The 23,096-nt window shown below is 39.9% G+C and overlaps 1 protein-coding gene and 1 long non-coding RNA gene across 4 annotated transcripts in view; both read left to right on the plus strand.

Annotated features, from left to right (window-relative positions):
* The first annotated feature begins 514 nt into the window (after window positions 1-514).
* Window positions 515-23,096, plus strand: part of NDFIP1 (Nedd4 family interacting protein 1) — a 48,855-nt gene continuing 26,273 nt past the window's right edge. For all 3 annotated transcript variants that reach the window (XM_081504776.1, XM_081504777.1, XM_081504775.1), the window contains exon 1: window positions 515-734. In XM_081504776.1, coding sequence (XP_081360902.1) covers window positions 672-734 — 63 coding nt within the window. In that variant the 5' untranslated portion in view covers window positions 515-671. The remainder of the gene's footprint in view (window positions 735-23,096) is intronic.
* On the plus strand, window positions 13,748-18,569 carry LOC145511462 (uncharacterized). Its single transcript, XR_014057880.1, has 3 exons — window positions 13,748-16,552; window positions 16,835-17,353; window positions 17,868-18,569. It is a non-coding gene; the product is annotated as an uncharacterized LOC145511462 (long non-coding RNA).

Raw genomic sequence — 23,096 nt, forward strand, 5'->3', positions numbered from 1 at the left:
ATGCTTTCCACAGTCACTGAACCGGATTTAGCCTCTGCCCTGTAGTGAACTGACCCCTAGTCTATGGAGGATGGTAGACAAGAAGAAGTGGATAAGAACTGAGATACTGCAGCCAGATAGATACTAGGGATCAGATGGCTGCTGTGGGAGACTGTCAATTTCCCTGGGCGCCAACGACCTCTAAAATGGGGCTGTGGCCTCTGTCTGGGGTGTGTGAGGAGGGTTCAAAGTAGCACGCAGAGAAAGCTTGGCGCTTAGAACCAGGCACCCATCACCAGCGTCGCCCTCTTTGCGGTGACCTGCAACCTGTTTTGGAAGGAACAGACTCCGACGCCTCAGCCTCGGGGCGCGGAACGACGGGCGGAGCCCACGGCGGGCAGCTGCACCGCCGGGCGAGGCTGGGCCTGGCGGGCCGGGCTGCGCGAGTCGGGGGCGGGGCGGCGGCGCAGCGCCGTCGTCGTTGTCCCCGCCTCCTCCCCAGGGGCCGCGTCTGAGCCTTGGCGGCGGCGGCGGCGCTCACTACCCGAGGAGAGCGGCTGGCCTGGTAGCGGCGGCTGCCACCGAGACCCACCCGAGGCGCGTCTCAGTCGGCCTCCCGACGCCCCCAGGCCGCAGCGCCCGCGCCCCTTCAGCTTGCTCGCTCGCCCTCCTTCCCTGCAGCCGGCTGCGCCATGGCGTTGGCATTGGCGGCTCTGGCGGCGGTGGAGCCAGCCTGCGGCAACCGGTACCAGCAGGTGAGCAGCGCCCAAGTGCCCCCCCCCGACCCCGGCCCTGCCCCCTGGCCGCTTCTGGCCTCCTCTCTGGCCCCGCCTGTAGCCAACTCGACGCCGCGGCTTGCCAGGCCGCGCTGGGCCTGGGCCGGCCAGGCGGGCCCCGGGCTCGGATTTGAGGCGGCCGCGGGCCGGGGCCGTCCCTCCGCGACGCGGGGCGTGAGTGGGGCGGTGGAAAAACCTCCGCCCTGCAGTGTTTTCCGCATTTCCCACGGCGGGCGGGTCACCCGAGACCCTCCGGAGACGTTGACCTGAGGGCATTCAGTTTGCCTTTTTCCACCTTGAATTTGATGTCACTGGAAAAGGGGGGAAAAAAAAACAAAAACGTGAAATGTAAAGGAAATTAGGTGGAGAGAAAAGATTAAAATCGCTGCTGCTGCTGCTGAGAGCTCTCCGCAGTGAGATGCGATTACTCAGGGTTTCAGAGCCTAGTCTGCTCGTCAAAACCCATCCCCCTCACTTGCATTTAAAGACAGAAGTCAAAATGATACGAGGGACAAGTCCCAGTTCGCAGTTGATTTGGAAAACGCGATGTTTAACTAGTGATGCCCCTAAAATGTCGAACTACGTAACGTTGCAGGCTGCAGGGCGTGTGCCCGGCTGTGTGTTTTCCAAGCTTGGAAATGACGTTTAAAGAAATTGAATAGCATAGCTGGGGAGAAAATGTATAGGGGATAGGTGGATTATTATCTCGGGTATAATTTCTTAATTGAGGCCCTTGGGAAAAGAGCTGCTTGTTTTACTCGCCTGTCTGTAGCCTGATTTCCCTCGGAAATTCGAGGGAGACATTTTGCAGGGTTTTTAGAGGTATTTAACACATCGTAATTGTGGGAATTGATCCAGGAGGCTAACTGATGTTGACTGGAACCGCAGGTATCTGCGTGCCTTTTTTTCAGATGCTTTCAGTTTAATTTGCATGTACATAGAATTGTGCTGTTATGAAATTAAATGTCCTATCATAGATGATCTACAGTTTTATATTTTGTAAGTGAGAAAAACCAATATGATTAAAACATGTAGATTAATCCTGGTGGGGCCAGTTGCTGGGTTTTTTTTTTGCTATCATCAGCTCTATGTTGTAATTTCCTCCCTCCTACAGCCTGACTCCTCATATGACTAATTTTAAGAATTTAGCTTTTTGGTTTCATAAGCACGCTCAAATTGTGGCAATGCAGTCTAGTCCTTAGTTCTCTCACAGCCTGGGGTACGTGCTGTTTTCTATGACCTTGGGCAAGGCCCTGGGTTCCTCTCTGCTTTAGTAAAATAAGAATGACAGGTATCACTTAACTGTCACTGAGGTGTTCGCAGATCACATGTGTCCCATATTGTGATCTAATTCATCCTTTCATCCTGCCTAGGATAAAGCAAACAAGCAAAAAGCTGAGGCTTTTCTTTGTACTGCCATCTTCTTGAGCTATTAGGTAATGTTGACACACTGTTAGAAACAAACAAAAAAGGTGAAGTATTAAAATTACGTATTTCTTGGTGTAGTGGTTAATAGCTTTAAATATGCAAAATTGAGGTATGTTAAGGACAGGCTGTCTTTTTTACTTTTAAAAAAATCATTGTTTTGAGGAAATCTTCAAAAAAAGAATGAAAAAAAGAACTGACATTCCTAGAAAATTTGCAAAATATGAAAGCCAAAAAAACCCCACAAAACCCCAAACAAAACCAAAACCCCACACCAAAAACCTATCACCTATAGATAGCCAAAGTTAATATTTTGTATATATTTGTGTACTTAGAGCTGTGTAAATATACACAAGAGTAGATCAGTGTATGTGTCCAGATAAGGAAAGTTAATATTGGTTGAGCATTTACTCTGTGCCAGTCATGGGACTAAATACTTTACATCCATTATTTCACTTAATCCTCACAGAACCCCTTTGAGACAGCATTTGATGTTGTATAGATGACGTTAAATGATGAAGTCAAGACTCGCTAGAGGCTCAGTAACTTGCTCAAGGTCACAGCTTCTAAGTAGTGATTATAAGGGTAAATACACACTCAACTACTTAAACACAGGCTTATGGCCCAAATATAAGCATATACATTAGCAGATATATACATATACATTTGTATTGTCTTATGCACCCATACATACGTACACAGGCACATCCTTGTACATACATGTAGTTTTATGGGCCCCTGATGATACTTTCACACATTTTGTGCATATGTGTACATGTATGTTTACATACCCACATGTTCTGAAACACATTTGCCTTCTCAAGTTTGCATGTGTGTGTATTGAGCACATATATGTAGAAAGGCAGACACTATAGCTGTATAATGAGATGGGTTCATATTTTAACATCTGCATAGCATGCAATTGTATGGCTAGACCGTAATTTAATCAGTTGCCTATTGTTGGTCTCTAAGGGTGGAAACCTTTATAGTTTTTTTTATAAAGTTTTTTTACATACATCTTCAGCTATTTCCTTAGTATAAATTTCTAGTGGGTGGAGATGCTCGGTCAGAGAATATACATATTTAAAAGGCTTTCGAATTATGGAATGTTGTTGAATTGTCTAGGCAACCTGATAGGAGCATGGTACTTTTTGGTTGTCACAAAGGGCCCTCTGACTTCTATTTGATATGGTTAGTCAAATTGAGCTGGTCTTCTAATGAAGTAAATGTAGGAGAAAACTATGATTCGTTCATAACTGCAAACAATGGTTTTGCCTTTATGGTCTTTTGGTAGAGCAATATCTCCCTAATTTGAATTTAGCATCACCCCAGACTACACAGATAGTCTGGGCTCATAAATTTCATGTGGCTTTATTTTTTTCTCTTTTTGTGTTTTTAAACATGAGCTTGTGTGTCCAAACATTCTGAAGCACTGTTTCAGAAAGCTGTAGATAGGCCCAGTGTTGAGAAACTTGTGTGCTGCTCTCTCTGAGGCCATTTACCCTATTCATCCATTCCAAGCTACCTTTGCCTCACTGTAATAGATCATGGGCTATATCGTGCATTTTCCCAAATACTTACTTCCTGAAATGTTTTGAGATGTTTGGATTTAAATCCAGTGAAAGTAGGCAATGATGACACTGCTGTATCTGCTTAAAAACAGGCTGCAGAATGTTTGTTTTAGATGACTCCCTGCTTGCTAAAGAAGTCAGTTGCTTGTGGCATCACTAATAAGTTTGTATTGTAGTCTGCTGGCGTTGTAGATCAGCTTTGGGTAAGTTCTTTCAGGATTATAAAGGCAGGTTTTGATAAATGAGGGAAAGAATTTCATCTCTGGCAGGCCAAACATTTTGCATGTTCAAGTGTTAGATGATGTCATGATTCTAGAGGAAGGAGTGAATGGTGCCCCTGTGGCTCTTTTTTTTAATTTTTATTTTGTTTAGTATATTCACGTTGTTGGGCAGCCTTCATTTCACCACCATCCATTTCCAGAAAATCCTTACCCCTTAAACAGTAACTGTCTTATTTCCCCCTCCCCAAGCCTCTGACAGCCAACCATTCTGCTTTCCATCAGTGAATCTGATTACTCTGAGTACCTCATATAGGTGGAGTAATACAGTATTTATCCTTTTGTGACTGGCTTATTTCACTTAGCATAATGTCCTCAAGGTCCATCCACATTGTGTCATGTGTCAGAATTTCATTCCGTTTTAAAGCTAAATAACATGCATTGTATGTGTATACTATATTTTATCTGTCAATACATTTTGGCCATTGTGAATAATGCTGCTGTGAATAATGGGTAAATAAGTTTCAAAAGAGTCCAAGCTTTGAATTCTTTTAGATATACATGCAGAAGTGGAATTGTAGGTTTATATGGTATTGCTTTCCTGGTAGCTCAGGTGGTAAAGAATCCACCTGCAATGCAGCAGACCCCAGTTTGTTCCCTGGTTCAGGAAAATCCCCTGGAAAAGGGATAGGCTACCCACTCCACTTTACTTGGACTTCCTTGGTGGCTCATTTGGTAAAGAATACACCTGCAACGCGGGAGACCTGGGTTCGATCCCTGAGTTGGGAAGATCCGCTGCAGAAGGGAAAGGCTACCCTCTCCAGTATTCTGGCCCAGAGATTTCCATGGACTGTATAGTCCATGGGGTCACAAAGAGCCGGACTCGACTGAGGAACTTTCACTTTCACTATGGTATTGCTGTTTTTAATTATTTGAGAAACTGCCATATGGTTTTCCATAGCAGTGCACTGTTTTATATTCCCACCAGCAATGCATAAGAATTCCAGTTTTGTCACATCCTCATCAACACTTAGGCGCTCTGTTTGTGTTTTGTTTTTGTTTTTGATAAAGCCTGAGTGTGACGTGGCATCTCATAATGGCTTTGGTTTGCATTTCCCTAATGATCAGTGAAACTGAGCATCTTTTATGTGCTTATTGGCCATTTGTACATATTGGAGAGATGTGTATTCAAATCCTTCGCCAGTTTTTGAATTGGGCAAATTTAAACATTCAAATTTTTGAATTGTTTGCTTTTTGTTGTTGAGTTGTGGGCGTAATTTCTTTCTTTTTTAAAATTGTAATTGGTTTACAATACTGTGTTAGTTTAAGGTGTACAGCATAGTGGTTTGGTATTTTTTCAGATTATAGTCCATTATAGGTTATTAGAAGATAATGAGTATAATTACCTGTGTATGTATATTCTTGTTGCTTATTTATTTTACATGTAGTAGTTTGTATCTATTACTCTCACACCCCTAGTTTGTGCTTCCTTCCTTCCCTTTCCCCTTTGGCAACAAGTTTGGTTTCTGTATCTGTGAGTCTGTTTGTTTTGCATATACATTCATTTGTATTATTTTTCAGATTCTACATGTAAGTGATACACAGTATTTGTCTTTATCTGACTTACTTCACTAAGCATATTATTCTCTAGGTTCACCTACTTGCCGCAGATGGCAGTGTTTCATTCTTTTTTGTGGCAGAATAATATTCCATTTGTGTGTATATATTAAGAAGGGGTGTGTATGTGTGTGTTTGTATCTCACATCTTCTTAATCCAATTGTTGATGGGCACTTGGGTTGCTTCTAGGAGTAATTTGTTAGTAATTTATATTTTCAACTTTTTACTTTGAAAAATTTCAAGCATATACAAAAATTGAGTGTAATAAAACTTATGCACCCGTCACCCAGCTTCAACAATCAACAAATAGTTAACTTTTTCATTTATACTGTCTGTTATTTTGTAGCAAATTCTAGAAATCACGTCATTTCATCCATAAATATTTCTGTGTGTAACTCTAAGAGGCAATGTTATGATATTTTAAGCAGATATTTTCATATGAGGAAATATGTCATGAGAGCACTTTTGTATAATTTATTATGAATGCAGAACCAGGATTTGTGAGTGACAGGAGCTGCAGATCTTCAACTATGCATTGTATCTGAGTCTCAGTGAAGTGCTCTAGGAAACTCTGGCATTGTCTAAACTGATGCCACCCATTGGTTTCCCTACATATAACTTCAAATTACTTTATCCTGAATACCACCAATATTACATTACTCTACATTAAATTAGATTATAAAATAATCCTGCCACGAGAGTAATATAGTATTTTGTTAACTAAAAGAAGAAAGACTTAGAGAAGTTCAAGTGACATTCTCTGATTTACTTGTTCTTAGGGCTTTAAAATGATTACTTTGATTTCTTAATAATTTATTCTTATGTTATCTTTGAACAGTATAACTGTTTAGTGGAACCATATTCTTGTAGTAATGGATAATGCTCATTTAGATAAAGCAACTTTTAACCCTTTAATTAGAGATTAATGCAAAGAATGAACTTGGTGATCTCATCCTTATTCTCAAGGTACTTTCTCAAATGTATCAGGCAGTTGGTGAATATCATGTATTGAATCGTTGAATTTTACACACTCCAGTTGTAATTAATTGCTTCTCATGGCTGTGTAGATAGATGTATAGTGTATGTTGTTGCCTTCACCAGCTGAGTGTTAACAGACATCACTTTGCACATCCTGCTGTTACAATTAGACTGACTTATTTTTTTTCTGAATACCACAATTTAAAGTTTTAGATACCAGCTCTCAGTATTGATCAAATATAAGAACATTTCTAGTGAAATATTTTCTTACTGTATTATATATTTCTCCCCTAGCAGTTTAGTATAATCTTTGACAATTTTTCTTTTAGATTTGTGTATTGCAATATTATCAGTTGGTAGTTAATCAGTGGCTTGAAATTGATTTGGAGGTCTTTCTGGAGATTGGGTAGTTTATGAATAGAAACATAAAGGTTGATGGGACTTCTCTGGCGGTCCAGTGGTTGAGAATCTGCCTTTCAATGCAGGGGACACAGGTTGGATCCCTGGTTGGGGAACTAAGATCCTAATGCAGTAGAGTAACTTAGCCCGCACACCGAAACTACTGAGCCTGCAGGCTACAACTAGAGCCCTTACGCTACAACGGAAGGTCTCCCATGATGCAGCGAGGATCCCTCTTCCCACAACTAAGACCAAATAAATAAATAAAATACAAAAGTTTAAGGAACAACGTTGAACATTTCTTGCTACAGAATAGCACACAGATACATTCTTCATATTCTAGAGTCAAACAGTAACTTGTAAAGGAAACCTTGACTTCCCTCCCTTTCTTTTCCCCAGAGGTGTGACTGCTTTGAGGGTTGGTGTGTGTTCTTCAGGCTTTTTTCCTTTCCTTAAAAAAAAAAAAAGGTTAAACATTTTTTAAAAATAAACTTTATTTTTTGTAACATTTTTAGATTTTCAGAAACATTGAAGGTAGTATAGTTTTTGTATACCCCAGACCCAGTTTCCCCACTAACATCTTATATTAGTATGGTACATTTATTGACAATTAATGAACCAATATTGATATGTTATTATTAACTAAAGTCCATACTTTATTAAGATTTTCAGTTTTTATCTATGTCTTTTTTTTCTGTTTCAGGAGTCTATACAAATTCCACATTACATTAGGTCGTCATATGTCCGTAGACTTCTGTTGGTTGTGACAGTTTCTCAAGTTTTCCTTGTTTTTGATGACGTTGACATTTTTTAAGGAGTATTAGTCAGTTATTTGTAGGATGTCCCTTCTTTGGGATTTGTTAGATGCTTTTCTCATGATTAGATTTGGGGAGGAAGCCACATAGAGGTAAAGTGCTGTTTTCATCACATCATATCAAGAATGCATACTGTCAACAGTATGTCAATATACTGTCAACGACTTATCACAGTTGATGTTGACCTTGATCACCTGGCTGAAGTAGTGTTTGTCAAATCTCTACATAAAATGACTCCACCTTCCCCCTCCCCTTTTGTACTGTGCTTTTTGGGAGGAAGTCACTGTGTTCACTATGTACAGCTTATACTTAAGGATTGGGGAGTTAAGTTCCACCACCTTATTGAGGGTAATTTATCTACATTAAGTTATTTGGAATTTTTCTGCATGGAACATTTGTCTCTTCATTACTTTATTTATTCATTGATACTGGTATGGACTCATTAATTTTATTCTTTGAGTTATAAGCCAGCACTATTTTGTTAGGTTGTTCTGGCTTTTGCCATTGGGATCTCCTTCAGTTGGTACTTGTATCTCTTTGACAGAGCTCCATCTTTGTGGTTTTTAAAGCACTTCTTAACTTTTTGGCACCAGGCTCACCATGCATAGTTCCTGAGCCATCCTGGAATCAGCTGTTTCTCCAAAGAACCTTGGTTCCTTTTATTGGAGAATGATGTAAGAAACCACGGTCTGTGTTCATTGCACCTGAAGACTGCTGCTTTTTTTGTTCTTTCCTTCCTTTTCATCCTTCCCTTACTCTTAGTAACCAGCACAGTTTTTTTGCATATAGTAAGTATTCATTAAATTCCTATTGAATGATCTCAATCCCTGGGAATATATTATGGTATGTAATATTAATTACATTAATTAAGAGAATAAGATAGTGGATAAATGGCATCATTTTGAGATGGAAGAGATCATCTCTTCCAGAGACTTGCAGGAAGCTTCTGAGAAGATGGAGCTTGAGCTTGGCCTTGAAGGACGGCTAAGAGGTAGGTGGGGAGACCAGGACTTGGGAGAATGGGATAGAGATGGACTCTCATGATTTGTTGTTTCCCTGGGGAACTTGTTTCACTTGCTAGAAAAATCACGTATCACCTTTTCTGGCCAGGAACCCTCCTCTCCCTCTACCTGGAGTGCTGCCTTCTTCCCAGTGCCCCTCTCAGTTTTGGTAGTCTGTCCTAAGAGGAGTTTGAGTTCCTCCCCTCTCCCTCAATTAGGTTAGTTTCCTGTGAATACTGGATTTCTCCTTTCGTGACACATTTTGTAACTACATTTTAAGCCTTTTTTCTGTTTATTAGGTTGATACAAAAGTAATTGTAATTTTGCATTGTTGGACTTTGCTGTTTGATATTGGAATACATTCTTAAATGTGATTGTGATAAATCATTTTAATGTACATTTTGCACTTTATATTTTTTGCTAATGACTTATTACTTGCTGTTTATTTTGTATTTATTTTAGACTAGGGAAATGATGTTAGACAAAAAGCAAATTCGAGCAATTTTCTTATTTGAGTTCAAAATGAGTCTCATAAAGCATTGGAGACAACTTGCAACATCAGCAACATATTTGACCCAGAAACTGATAATGAATGTGCAGTGCAGTGGTGGTTCAAGAAGTTTTGCAAAGGAGATGAGAGCCTTGAAGATGAGGAGCATAGTTTCCAGCCATCGGAAGTTGACAGCGACCAACTGAGAGCAGTCATCAAAGCTGATCCTCTTTCAACTACACGAGAAGTTGCCGAAGAACTCAGTGTTGACCATTCTATGGTTGTTCGACGTTTGAAGCCAATTGGGAAGGTGAAAAAGCTCAGTAAGTGGGTGCCTCATGAGCTGATTGAAAATCAAAAAATCGTCCTTTTGAAGTATTGTCTTATTGTATACAAAAAAAATCGTCCTTTTGAAGTATTGTCTTCTCTTATTGTATACAGCTGGAGAAGGAAATGGCACCCCACTCCAGTATTCTTGCCTGGAGAATCCTAGGGACGGTGGAGTCTGGTGGACTGCTCTCTATAGGGTTGCACAGAGTCGGACACGACTGAAGCGACTTAGCAGTAGCAGTAGCATTGTATACAGCAACAACAAACCATTTCTCCATCAGATTGTGACGTGTGACAAAAAGGGATTTTATGCAACCAGTGATAAGCAGCTCAGCAGTTGGACTGAGAAGAAGCTTCAAAGTAATTCCCAAAGTCAGACTTGCACCCCAAGAAGGTCATGGTCACTATTTGGTGGTCTGCTGCTGGTGTGATCCACTACAGCTTTCTGAATCCCAGCAAAGCCATTACATCTGAGAAATATGCTTAGCAAATCGATGAAATGCACCAAAAACTTCAATATCTGCAGCCAGCATTGGTCAACAGACGCTGGGCCCATCAAGGGCCCAGTTCTACTTCATGACAACGCCTAACTGCACATCGTACAGCCAGTGCTTCAAAAGTTGAATGAATTGGGCTACGAAATTTGGCCTCATCTGCCATATTTACCTGACCTCTCGCCAGCTGACTACCACTTCTTCAAGCATCTTGACAACTTTTTGCAGAGAAAATGCTTCCACAAACAGCAGGAGGTAGAAAATGCTTTCCAAGAGTTTGTTAAATCCCAAAGCACGGATTTTTATGCTACATGAGTAAACAAACATTTCTCGTTGACAAAAATGTGCTGATTATAATGGTTCCTATTTTGACTAATAAAGATGTGTTTGAACTTAATAATCAGTTCAGTTCAGTCGCTCAGTCATGTCCAACTTTTTGTGACCCCATGGCCTGCAGCATGCCAGGCTTCCCTGTCCATCACCAACTCCTGGAACTTGCTCAAACTCATGTCCATTGAGTCAGTGATGCCATCCAACCGTCTCATCCTCTGTTGTCCCCTTCTCCCACCTTTAGTCTTTCCCAGCATCAGGGTCTTTTCCAATGAGTCAGTTCTTCACATCAGGTGGCCAAAGTATTGGAGTTTCAGCTTCAACATCAGTCCTTCCAATAAATATTCAGGACTGATTTCCTTTAGGGCAGACTGGTTGGATCTCCTTGCAGTCCAAGGGACTCTGAAGAGTCTTCTCCAACACCACAGTTCAAAACCATCAATTCTTCGGTGCTCAGCTTTCTTTATAGCCCAGCTCTCACATCCATTTGTGACTACTGAAAAAACCATAGCTTGGACTAGATGGACCTTTGTTGGCAAAGTAATGTCTCTGGTTTTTAATATGCTGTCTAGGTTTGTCATAGTTATAATGACATATAACTATATAGAACTTAGTTGTAATAATTTAAAATTCATAGTCCCAAGCTGCAGTTACATGTGTGTGTGTGTGCTCAGTTGTGTCTGATTCTTTGCGACCCTGTGGACTGTAGCCCACCAGGCTCCCCTGTCCATAGGTTTTTCCAGGCAAGAATATAGCCCTGCAGTTACATTTGCACCAACCTAAATATTTAGTTTTCATATCTTACATACAGTTAGTCTTACTTATGGGTTAGAATCAGATATTACAGGCTTGTTACCAAAAATAGCAGTCTCCTGCTTACTTTTGCCTGTTTCTTAGCTCTTTCTTTTGCTGTTTTGTTATTATTTGTGAAGGTAAAAAACATAAGATAGTACTTCTTGATTTCAGTTTTCAGCATTTTAAAAATTTACCACTAGGAGATTTAAAGGTTTAGCTCTCTTTTACCACAACTGCATATGCTCCCATTTCCTGTCTCTATATCTTTCTAGTATAGTTATATCCATATTGTAGCTAGATCAATATTCAGTATTTACAGTAACTTAAAATAATAAACAATGTTCACAGCCGAGATATATTGTATGCTGTGATTAGTTTTATTTGCTTAACAGTACCTTATTTTCCCTAAAGTTAACCACAATTTTTTTTTGTTTGCCTAATTTTCTGGGTATATATCATAAATTGCTTATATCATGAATCATCCTCAGACTCTCACTTAATCTTAATTTTTTGATATGTTCAAACACATGAGGTATTTTATTGATTTCATCGTTGGGTGGGGGATGTATGGCTCTATTTTGGGTTGTTTTTGGCAGCATGTGGGTATTTGTTCCCCAGCTAGGGATCAGATCCAGGCCTGTATGGTGGAAGCATGTAGTCTTTACTGGATTGCAACGGAAGTCCCTCTTTCCTGTTTTTTTTTTTGCCCTGTACTATAAGGCTGCTTTCAAGGTCTGCTGTTTAGTTATCATCCTAAGATTTCCTTTTCCATTTTTTAAAATCAAAGCCCCTTGCCTTGATTCACACTTTTTTTTTCTTGATTTATTGTCTCATTTCTATAGAACACATTCTCTAGTACTTTTCTGAGAAAGAATGCATGAGTTAAACTTTGTTGTTGTTGTTGAGACTTTGAACATCTAAGACCTTTTTTTTTTTTGTCTGCATCCTTACCTTGACTTCTAGGCTTCTAGGTTGAAAACTCTTGCCTGGAAAATCCCATGGACGGAGGAGCCTAGTAGGCTGCGGTCCATGGGGTCGCTAAGAGTCAGACACGACTGAGTGACTTCACTTTCACTTTTCACTTTCATGCACTGGAGAAGGAAATGGCAACCCACTCCAGTGTTCTTGCCGGGAGAATCCCAAGGACGGGGGAGCCTGGTGGGCTGCTGTCTATGGGGTCGCACAGAGTCAGACACGACTGAAGCGACTTAGCAGCAGCAGCAGCAGGTTGAAAACAGTTTCCTTTAGAATTTTGAAGCCATTTGTTCCATTGCCTTCTGGGTTCCACTCTTAGGAAGACTGAAGCCAGTTGTGACATCTGATTCTTGAAATGTGGCCTACTTTCTGTTTTTCTGCAAGCCTTTAGGAACTTCTTTTGTCCTCAGTGTTGTTAAATTTCACTGTGTTGTACCTTGGTATAGATCTGTTTACATCCGTTGTGCCAGGCACTCAGTGAGCCCTTTTGGTCTAAAAGCTGATGTCCTTCAGTTCTGGGAAATTTAAAAAAGTATTTGTTTGATTTTTTTTTCTGCTTTTTTTTCCCCCCTCTTTCGAGCTTGAATCTTTTATACTGATTCTTAAAAATTTTTTAATCTTATATTTTTCACCTTTTTCTCAGCTTCCTATGAGATAGTCTCAGTTTTCTCTTTCATAAAATTTTAATATTTTTTTTAATTTTCAAAACTCTTTAATTGCCCCCTCCCCCCGCTTTTTTTTTAGTAGCAGAAAATGGCAGCTCACTCCAGTATTCTTGCCTGGAGAATCCCGTGGACAGAGAAGCCTGCAGGCTACAGCTCGTGGGATCACAAAGAGTCGAACATGACTGAGTGTCTGAGGATAGAGAATGGAGTTCAACATATAGCAGATGCTCAGTAAATGTTAGAATCTTTCCTTTAGTAGCACACTGTCCATGTTTTATGGTTTTAATTTTTTTCTCTTGTTTCTCTGAAATTATTGAAATTTTTTTCTTTTTAAAAAAGTTTATGCTTTCCTGAATAGTTCTTTCCTCTGTGTTGTATTTATTCTCTTTGCTTTGGTCTTTTATGATCTTTGAGTTAGAAGTAGGTAATCTTTGCCTGCTTGGTTAAAAGTACACAGTTGGTAGAGCAATTTGGAAGCTCACTGTGGTTGATGGAGCTTCTTGACAGGCCTTATTACCTTTTAATCTAACTAGATTGTTTCTTTGAGTGACAGTGTTTTTCTTTCTGTCTTCTTGGGCTGGTCAGTTTCCCCAGAGCTTAGGCCTGGCTGCTACTATTCTAAGAGCTGATTGACAGAGGTAGACTGGGAGATCTCAAGGTTTAGTACCTAAGTCTCTCACTTAATCACTCCTTTCTGACAATCCATTCTTTCTCCAAATCTCCGGTGTCTCCTGTCCAGACTTCTACTGCCTCACACTCTCCGGAGAGTAAACCTTCAGTCTCTTAATGGGGATTCTGGGAGCTGTGTGTGTTTAACTGGGTCTCCAACTTCTCTTTCTGCTTTTAAATCTCGTTTTCACTCTTACTTCCTGTGGTACCTGCTACCACCGGTTCTTAAGCCTTGAGAGGGTACAGTGCAAGAGAGGTTGCTTTCCTGCTTTCTGGTTTAGGATTCAGGTTTCTTGGGTCTGCTGTGTAAGTTCTCACCTATCCTGCTTCTAACTTGCAGGATTTTATTGCTGCTTCCTCTCCTATTAGTAAAGTTTTGTTAAATTTGAGGCAAAAAAGAAATTAAAAAATGACTTAACATTTACATTTGAGAGGGTTTTGGAAGGGATAAAGGAGCTTCTCTGGTTGGCTCAGATGGTAAAGAACCTGCCTCCAGTGCAGAAGATGCAGGTTTGATCCCTGGGTCAGGAAGATCCTCTGGAGGAGGAAATGGCAACCCACTTCAGTATTCTTGCCTGGAGAATCCAATGGACAGAAGAGCCTGGCGAGTTACAGTCCATGGGGTCGCAGAGTTGGACACGACTGAGTGACTAACACTTGCACTTTTTTTGAAGGGATAAGAGGCAAATCTGCGTGTTCAATTTTTAACTGGAACCTTATGATTGTAATTACTTTTTTTGATTATCTTTTCTTTGATAAGCTTTTGATTTAATGAGGTCAAAAGCATCAGTCATGGCCTGATAAAGTCTTTGAGTGATGTTAATTATAAAACGCAAGCAGTTACACACTTGCATAGTAGAACATTCTGTGATGAGGTAAAAGGAAAGATATGAAATGCTTAATGCATCTCCGTCTTGGTTCTCATTGTTCTTCCAAGAGAAGGGAAACTCCAGACGAGGCCTGAGTTACAGCAAACTCTTTTCCCATCCATAATCTCTGTCCCATTGTGCTCTACTCTTAAGCATCACCATCTGATAATAAGCAAGCGTAACTGAGAGAACTCTGGTAGCTCAAGGGGCCAGCCAAGCCAGGAAGACTGCAGTTAGTGTGAGTCTCTGGATTCTGGACATGTCTGTCACTTTCAGGGTTTGTATATTTGACTATACTCTTTTTAATGTAGACTATTCCAATTTTTGATATACCAATTGGTTGTTTTTAGAACGGAAGACTTTCTAGGAATTAACAGTGTGATCAATTAAAATACCAGTTTTCCTTCATATATACCACAAACATTTATTGAATACCTAGTTGTACCCAATACACTATGCTAAATATTTTATTTCCAAAGGTTGGAGACATTATTTCTCCTTTGTTTCTTATTTTTGTTGCATGCATGCTAAGTTGCTTCAGTCATGTATGGCTCGTTGTGACCCTATGGACTATAACCTGCCAGGCTCCTCTGTCCATGGGATTCTCCAGGCAAGAACACTGGAGTGGGTTGCCATGCCCTCCTCCAGGAGATCTTCCCGACCCAGGGATCCAAACCTGCAGTCTCCTGCATTGCAGGTGGATTTTTTTTACTGCTGACCCACCTGGGAAGCCCCATATGGCTTAATACCTAGCCTTGTATTTATTTGGTGATTTGTAAAGTAATATGAATACTTTTAAATAAATGCAAACTAAGAAGTTAAGATGGCATTAAGATTAGCTGCCATTTCTTCAGGTAGGTTTCTGTTAAAGCTGCACCTCCATGCCTGATTTAGTCAGCATGTGCTAATAAAGTATCCACGATATGCCACTCCCTGTTAAGTGCTGGGGTGAATACAGTAGTGAACCGTGCAAAGGTCCCAGTCTGCAGAGGGCTCACAGTCTACTCTATTAACTGTTAAGCAAGTAAGGGTGCATGTTCCTGTGGTACAGAAAGTGAGGCTCTGACAGCGGGTGTTTACAGAAAAATAAAGGTTTATTTGCAGGTTTCAAGTGAGAAGAACCGGGCAGCTCATGCTCAAAAGACCCAAACTCCCTGATGGCTTTCAGGCAAGGCTTTTTAAAGATAGGTGTGTTGGGTAGGAGGTTGGTAGGATATGTGATTAGATCCTGGACCTCCTTCTGATTAGTTCATGGTGAGGTAGTGATATTTTGGCAATCTCAACCTTCTTGTTCCAGCTGGTTTGGGGTCTACTACCACAGACTCTAATCTCATAGTCACTAAACTCTACTAGTTCCTGCAGAACAGCTCAAAGGCATGCATTAGATTGTTATCTAGATTCCTTCAGGAGGAACTAGGAGTCCTGTGACTATTCTCCTCCTAATCATTAAATGCTTGAGTCTGGTCTTTGGAACTTCAGGAAGATCTGGGAGACTAAAACCTTTCTACAAATAAGAAACAGGACGTGGAGAGGAGCTTTCGTATCTAGAATGGCCCCACAGGGTCCTGCTTTGTTCCATTTCCCCCCCCTTTTTCTGAGAGGAACAGGGGCAGGGCAAGAAATGAAATAAAGTTTAGGAGAGAGATTAATCATAAACTGAGCAGAGGAACTCAGTTTTAGGGAGATTCAGTTTCACAAATCCTCTGCTAGTCTCCTTTTCTCACTGCTTCTGGAATTGTTAGTGTAATTTATCTGCGGAAACATTCACAGATCGTAAGTGTGTATTGTAGCTCAGTGAATTTTCACAAGTTAAACATGCACATTAGCTAGTACCCAGTTCAAGCAGCAGCATTACCAGCACTCCAAAAGTTCATTTCAAGTGCCCTTCCAGTTGTGCCCCTACCCAGGGTAACACCTCAACTGGCAATTAGGTTTGCCTGGTTTTGATCTTTATTATATATAAAGTGTAGTCATACAGTAAATGCTCTTGTGTTTGGTTTCTGTTGCTCAACATAATTATGTTTATGAGATTCACCTGTGATATTATATGTTGTTATAGTTTTTTCATTTATGTGACTGTGTGATATTCCATGGTGTGAAGTTAACATGATTTAGTAACCCATTCTGATGTTAATGGGCATTTGAGTAGTCTCCAGTATTATGAATAGTGTTTCTTTGAATACCCTGGTATATCTTTTGGTGAATGTATGTGTTTCTGTTGGGATATATAACTAGAGTAGAATTGCCAGGTCAAAGAGTATATATGTGGAGAAGGCAATGGCAACCCACTCCAGTACTCTTGCCTGGGAAATCCCATGGACGGAGGAGCCTGGTAGGCTACAGTCCATGGAGTCTCGAAGAGTCAGACATGACTGAGCGACTTCACTTCCACTTTTCCCTTTCATGCACTGGAGAAGGAAATGGCAACCCATTCCAGTATTCTTGCCTGGAGAATCCCAGGGACGGGGAAGCCTGGTGGGCTGCCGTCTGTGGGGTCGCACAGAGTTGGACACGACTGACGTGACTTAGCAGCAGCAGCAAACAATAGAAAAAAATAATGATGTTTATTCTTCACTCTTAAAAGAGATGTTGGTCAAACTGTCTTTTAATTTCTTGATCCTAGTATTTTTCTTTCCAGGGAAGGAAAATATTAAGGGATTTTTTAAAAGTGTGATTAGTTTGCAATTCAATGTGTTATTTTCCTTTATTATTTTTATCCATTCACTTATAGGTGTACTGTGTTAAACTCTGAAGATATTGATGGGATAAGGACCCACCCCCTCCCATTAAGGGACATAGACATTGATTTAGCACGAAAGTACTCATTTGGAATAGTTGATTTCCAGTGTCCTTTTAAATAAAACGTACATTGTATAGGTTTTCAGTTTTAATATTAGAAAATACTCTTCCCTTTTTTGAGTTGTAATCCACATGCCATATAGTTCATCTTTTTACAGTGATGATTTACAGGTCAGTGATTTTTATCATATTCACAGGTTTTGCCACTGTTACTACTGTCTTAATTCCAGAACATTTGAATCACCCCCAAAAGAAACATAGTCCTATTAGCAGTCAGTAACTCCACACTTTTCCATTCCCTAGCACTTGGCATCCGCCAGCCTTTCTGTCTCTATTATATTTGCCTTTTCTGGAGACATTATATAAATGGAATCATATACTATGTGGTGTTTTGTGATTGGCTCCTTTTTCTTAGCATAATGTTTTCAAGGTTCACTCAGGTTTTAGAATGTATCATTGTTTCATCATTTTTGTTTCTTGGTTTTTTTTTTTTTTTTGGTTAGGGTTATTTATTTCTGTCCATCCTTTGGAAAGTGTGTGTGTTAGTCTCTCAGTCACGTCCGACTCTTTGCAACCCCATAGTCTGTAGCCGCCTCCCCCCCAAGTCTACTCTGTCCATGGAATTTTCCAGGCAACAATTTTGGAATGGGTTGCCATTTTCTTCTACATAGATCTTCCCAACCCAGGGATTGAACCTGGGTGTCTTGCATTGCAGGCAGATTCTTTGCCATCTGAGCTATCAGGGAAGGCCGTAGTTTTGAGTGGATATACCAGATTTTGTTTATCCATTCATCATTTGATGAACAATTTGACTATTATAAATAATGCTGTTATGAATATTTATACACAAGTTTTTCTGTGAAGGTTTATTTTCAGTTCTCTTGAATATATGTCTAGGAGTGGAATTTGCTGGATCCTTTTTTAATTCTGTGTTTAACTTTATTTTGAGAAACAATCAAACTATTTTCCATCTTGTGTATGAGCGTTCTAATTTCTCTGCATATTCAACACCACTTGATTTTGATTTTTTTTTCCTTTTTTCCTTTTGTTTATGGCCATATGCTTGGGTGCACTGTGATATCTTGTGGCTTTGATTTGCATTTCTTGATGACTAATAATGTTGAACATTTCATGTATACTGGCAAGATGTATATCTTCTTCGGAGAAATGTCTGTTAAAATTAGATGGTCTTTTAATTATTGAATTTTGTTGTCAAAATTACCTTATATAGGGACTTCTCTGCTGGTCCAGTGGCTAAGATTCCGACCTCCCAAAGCAGGGGGCCTGGGTTCAATCCCTGGTCAGGAAACTAGATCCCACATGCCGAAACTAAGAGTTTGAATAAATAAATAAATAAAAATTAAAAAAAAAAATTACCTTATATAAATATCATCCCCTAGTTAATAGTAAGTTAGTAGAAAACTACTTTTGAATGTATGGAATTTGGTTGTGGTGGAATAATTTATAGTCAGTATATTATATACAAATATAAGATCTGCAAACTGGTGGTTGCCAGAGGGGAGGTGGATTGGAGGGCAGGTAAAATAGATGAAGGTGATTAAGGGGTACAGAATTCAAGTCGTGGGGATGTAATGATATATAGCATAAGGAATACAGTCAGTAGTATTACAACAACTTTGAATGGTGACAGATGGTAACTAGATATCACGGTGATCGTTTTGAAATGTATATGAATATCAAATTACTATAAAGTGCATCTGAAACTAATATGTCAATTATACTTCAATTACAAAAAAAAAACTATATATATAATAGAAAATTTTTAGTCCTCGCAAACTTTGGCTGTTTCTGAACAACAGAATAAAATAAAATAGCACACCCAGTTGTTTACGTAGAGTAATGTGCTTTTACTTTCTGGTAATTATACTGTCCGGAGAAGGCAATGGCACCCCACTCCAGTACTCTTGCCTGGAAAATCCCATGAACGGAGGGGCCTGGTAGGCTACAGTCCATGGGGTCGCTAAGAGTCAGACATGACTGAGCGACTTCACTTTCACTTTTCCCTTTCATGCACTGGAGAAGGAAATGGCAACCCACTCCAGTGTTCTTGCCTGGAGAATCCCAGGGACGGCGGAGCCTGGTGGGCTGCCGTCTATGGGGTCGCACAGAGTCGGACACGACTGAAGCAACTTAGCAGCAGCAGCAGCAATTATACTGTCTGATTTGTTGAGATTTAAAGAGTATACAAAAATAGTGGGTCAATAATTAGAGGTTTAAAATATTACATTTTAGGTAAATGTTTTAGAAATTAACGCAAAAATTAGAAGTGTAAATAGCATTTAAAGGTAAAGTTTAGGATTTTCTGAGATTGTTACTACTTAAAGAAGATATTTAAACTTATCAGAATTTTCTTGCTGTTTAAATAGGATTCACCCAAGAAAAAAATGAGTCGCGAAAATACTGTAACTTTATGGATTTATTGGATAAGTTCAGCATTATTTTCCACATACTTGTTATGTTTGTGTGAACTATGAGGTATACTTTGATAGCTCTTCTCATGGATTTGTGAGTTTTGGGGTTGATCTTCTCTCTGATGTCAAATAGATTTTTTTAAAAAAAATTGTTCTTCCATTCTTAGTAAAGAGAATCCAAGAATGACTTTTATGTGCCTTTAGGTACTGCCGTCCTGTACAGTTGTAAATGTTGACCTTAGTTTGGCCTAATCTGAGTCCTTGCTCTTCTGTTGCTTAAAAACAGCTCATTTCTAAACTGAAGCTCATCTTTAAAATTACTGGGATTTCCCTGATGGCTCAGATGATGAAGAATCTGCCTGCAATGCAAGAGACCTGGGTTCGATCCCTGGGTTGAGAAGGTCCCCTAGAGAAGGAAATGGCAACCAACTCCAGTAATCTTGTCTGGAGAATTCCATGGACAGACTATGGGGTCGTAAAGAGGCGGACATGACTGAGTGACCAACACTTGCTTTAGAACTGCTTTTGGGAGGGTAGTGAGAAACCTTTTTACTGTGGTGGGAGCTCAAATAAGAATTTAAACTTGTAGGGTTTTTGTCTTTAAACTTGTTAATTGAAGTTTGCTTCTGTTAGAACTTGAGTTATGTATGATTTCTTTATGGGAAATTCTATTGTTTAACTAAAACACCATGTATTTATTGCTAATAGGAACAGTGTGGATAGGATACAGAGGAAGGTAGTAACAAGGAAAAATATCCTTTATTTTAGTTGTACTGTATTGCACAGGCTTAATATACAGGACAAAACATTTCAGCACCTGTTGGTAGGTGTTTTTTTTTTTTTTTAACTGAGGGATTGAAGGCAAAAGGAGAAGGGAGTTGCAGAGGATGGTTAGATAGCATCACCAACTCAATGGACATGAATTTGAGTAAACATTGAAAGATAGTGGAGGACAGAGGAGCCTGGCGTGCTACAGCCCATGGGGTCTTTAAGAGTCGGACATGACTTAATGAGTGAACAACAATCAAGGCTAAGAAGTACCTAGGAGATTGTGCCATATATATAAAGTGGGGACGTGGAAGAGTTTTAGAGTTCTTCTGGGGAGCCATAACAGAGTCTGCTCATGGTATAAGGAGGAATGCAAGTAATCAGGAAATAGAGTGAGGGCACTGTCAGGAGTGTGGTGAAGAGAAAGACCATCTGAAGTGTCTCATGATTTAGTTATTCCTTGATCAGCAGTGAAGACACAGTTTTGTACTCAGTACTTTATATGGCATGTATAGGTAATTGTATAACCAAGGGAAAACCACAGTTTAAATCTTATTTGGAGATAAGTAAAATTGATGAGAATTCTTTGAAAAAAAACTATGTGACAGAAAAGAATCCAGAACCCCAAAGGTATTTATTAATTGTCACAGTTATACAATTAACCACCCTCCCCCGGAGGAGCATAGTACAGGGAGAGGGCAGAAGTCCCACCACTTTTCAGACTTGTCTCTCCATAACCCCTACAAAGGAATCTGTAACAGGTCGGTTGTAATCAGGCTTCCACTGACCCAGTTGCTAGAAGAGACTGGGCATCTTTCCAGTGGCAGCCTCAAATTGACAATGACACTTATTCTGTTAGAGAGCCTTGGGAGATCCTGAGGATCCCCGAGCCCCAGGGATATGTTAGGGAGGACTGCATAGGAAAGATTTCCAAGGACAGAGGAGGAGAACCTTAAGAACACATTATGGAACCATGTAACCAGTCTCACAGCCTTATAGATAAGGCCCGCTTGAGTTCTAGTGCAGTATTTCCCAGTCCCCCCACAATCCCTGTTAGTGAATGTATGGCTTGTTTGGCTGGCAGAACCAAATTAATGGCAGTAGATGCCCCCAAAGTGTAAAAAGATGTACACCTAGGGATTCTGTTGTATAGCATGTTATTATTCACACTATGGTGGTCACTGAATACTTCTTGAAGGTGATTGCCTCTTTCCCTCCAAAATTGTAGTGTTTTATTTTAAACACCTTTCTTGATGGAGCCTAAATTTATCACCAGCATTATAGAAAAGAAGTCAGAGTTGCAAACCCTGTACAGTGAGGTCCTGAGATCTTCCTAATACGTTGAGCCTCCTAAATCATAGTAGGTGTTTTTTTGTTGGTTTTTTCAGCTAGAAATAATATTAGTATGATTAATTACTAATAGTTACTTACTATTTATTAATTAATGATTCAAAAGTGGTGAATTTTAATGGAGTAAAAAATTTTACCTGGAAATGTTTCTTTTTTCCTCATTAAAGAGAAAATGGGGGTTTCTGAGTCAATTGGAATTTCTTTGCTCTGTTATCTGTTACCCTGGTGTGGGATGATCAAATTTCACATTTCCAAGTTGCAGATACAGGTGTTAAAACTCCTTTATGCTTTGTTTCTTAGAATTCTGTATTTCTTAAAATTGTCATGCTTTCTTTCTAAAATCTTAATTATGCAGAGGTAACGGGATTATTTGACCAGCCTCAAGAAATAGAAAAAAAATCAAATAAAAAATGAGAAACTAGGTTTAAATAAAGAACATGACTGGCTATAGTAAATTAAGGCAACATTTGTAAAACTCTATTTGCCTTTGCTTTTGCTGCTGCCTTTTGCTGCCTTTTGCAGCTTTGTTTTTGCTGTTTTTTTTTTTTTTTTTTGCACTGTCTGCAGTGCACAAGAGTAGTAAGTTGGGAGTAAACTGAGAATGCTTCGTCTGGAGGTATGCAGGTGTTAAAACTATTCCAAGTGAACCTGGCCCCAGGAACTCTTTTTTTAAATAATTTACTGATTTGGTCTCCCAGAAACATTTGGATTTACTGTAGCTATTTTGCCCAGAAGCCTTCTTCTGAAGGGCTTCCCAGGTAGCTCAGTGGTAAAGAATCTCGCTGTCAATGCAGGAGATGCGGATTTGATCCCTGGGTTGGGAAGATCCCCTGGAGAAGTAAATGGCAACACACTCCAGTATTCTTGCCTGTAGAATCCCATGGACAGAGGAGCCTGGCAGTCTACAGTCCATAGGGTCACAGAAAGTCAGACACGATTGAGCATACATACGTGCACTTCTTCTGAAAAGAAAACTCATCTTATATTACAATGGAATTATTTTGGGAATGCCTTAAGTTTAATGTTATATAACTAGTGTTCAAAGAAATGTGCTCAGATGGTAGATGTTGATGAAAATTTGGCAGAATTCACTTGAAATTGAATGCTTTGCAATATTACCCTCCCAGGTAATGCTAGTGGTAAAGAACCTACCTGCCAACGGAGGAGTCTCAGGTTTGATCCCTGAGTCAGGAAAATCTCCTGGAGGAGGAAATGACAACCCACTCTAGTATTCTTGCTTGAGAAATCATGTGGACAGAGGAGCCTGGTGGGCTACAGTCCATGGGGTCACAAAGAGTCAGACATGACTGAAGCAACTTAAAATGCACACATGCTTTGCAGTATTAATCA

Source organism: Giraffa tippelskirchi, chromosome 6 (genome assembly GCF_054371585.1).
Source record: "Giraffa tippelskirchi isolate mGirTip1 chromosome 6, T2T-mGirTip1v1.2.pri, whole genome shotgun sequence".
NCBI classification, from domain to species: Eukaryota; Metazoa; Chordata; class Mammalia; order Artiodactyla; family Giraffidae; genus Giraffa; species Giraffa tippelskirchi.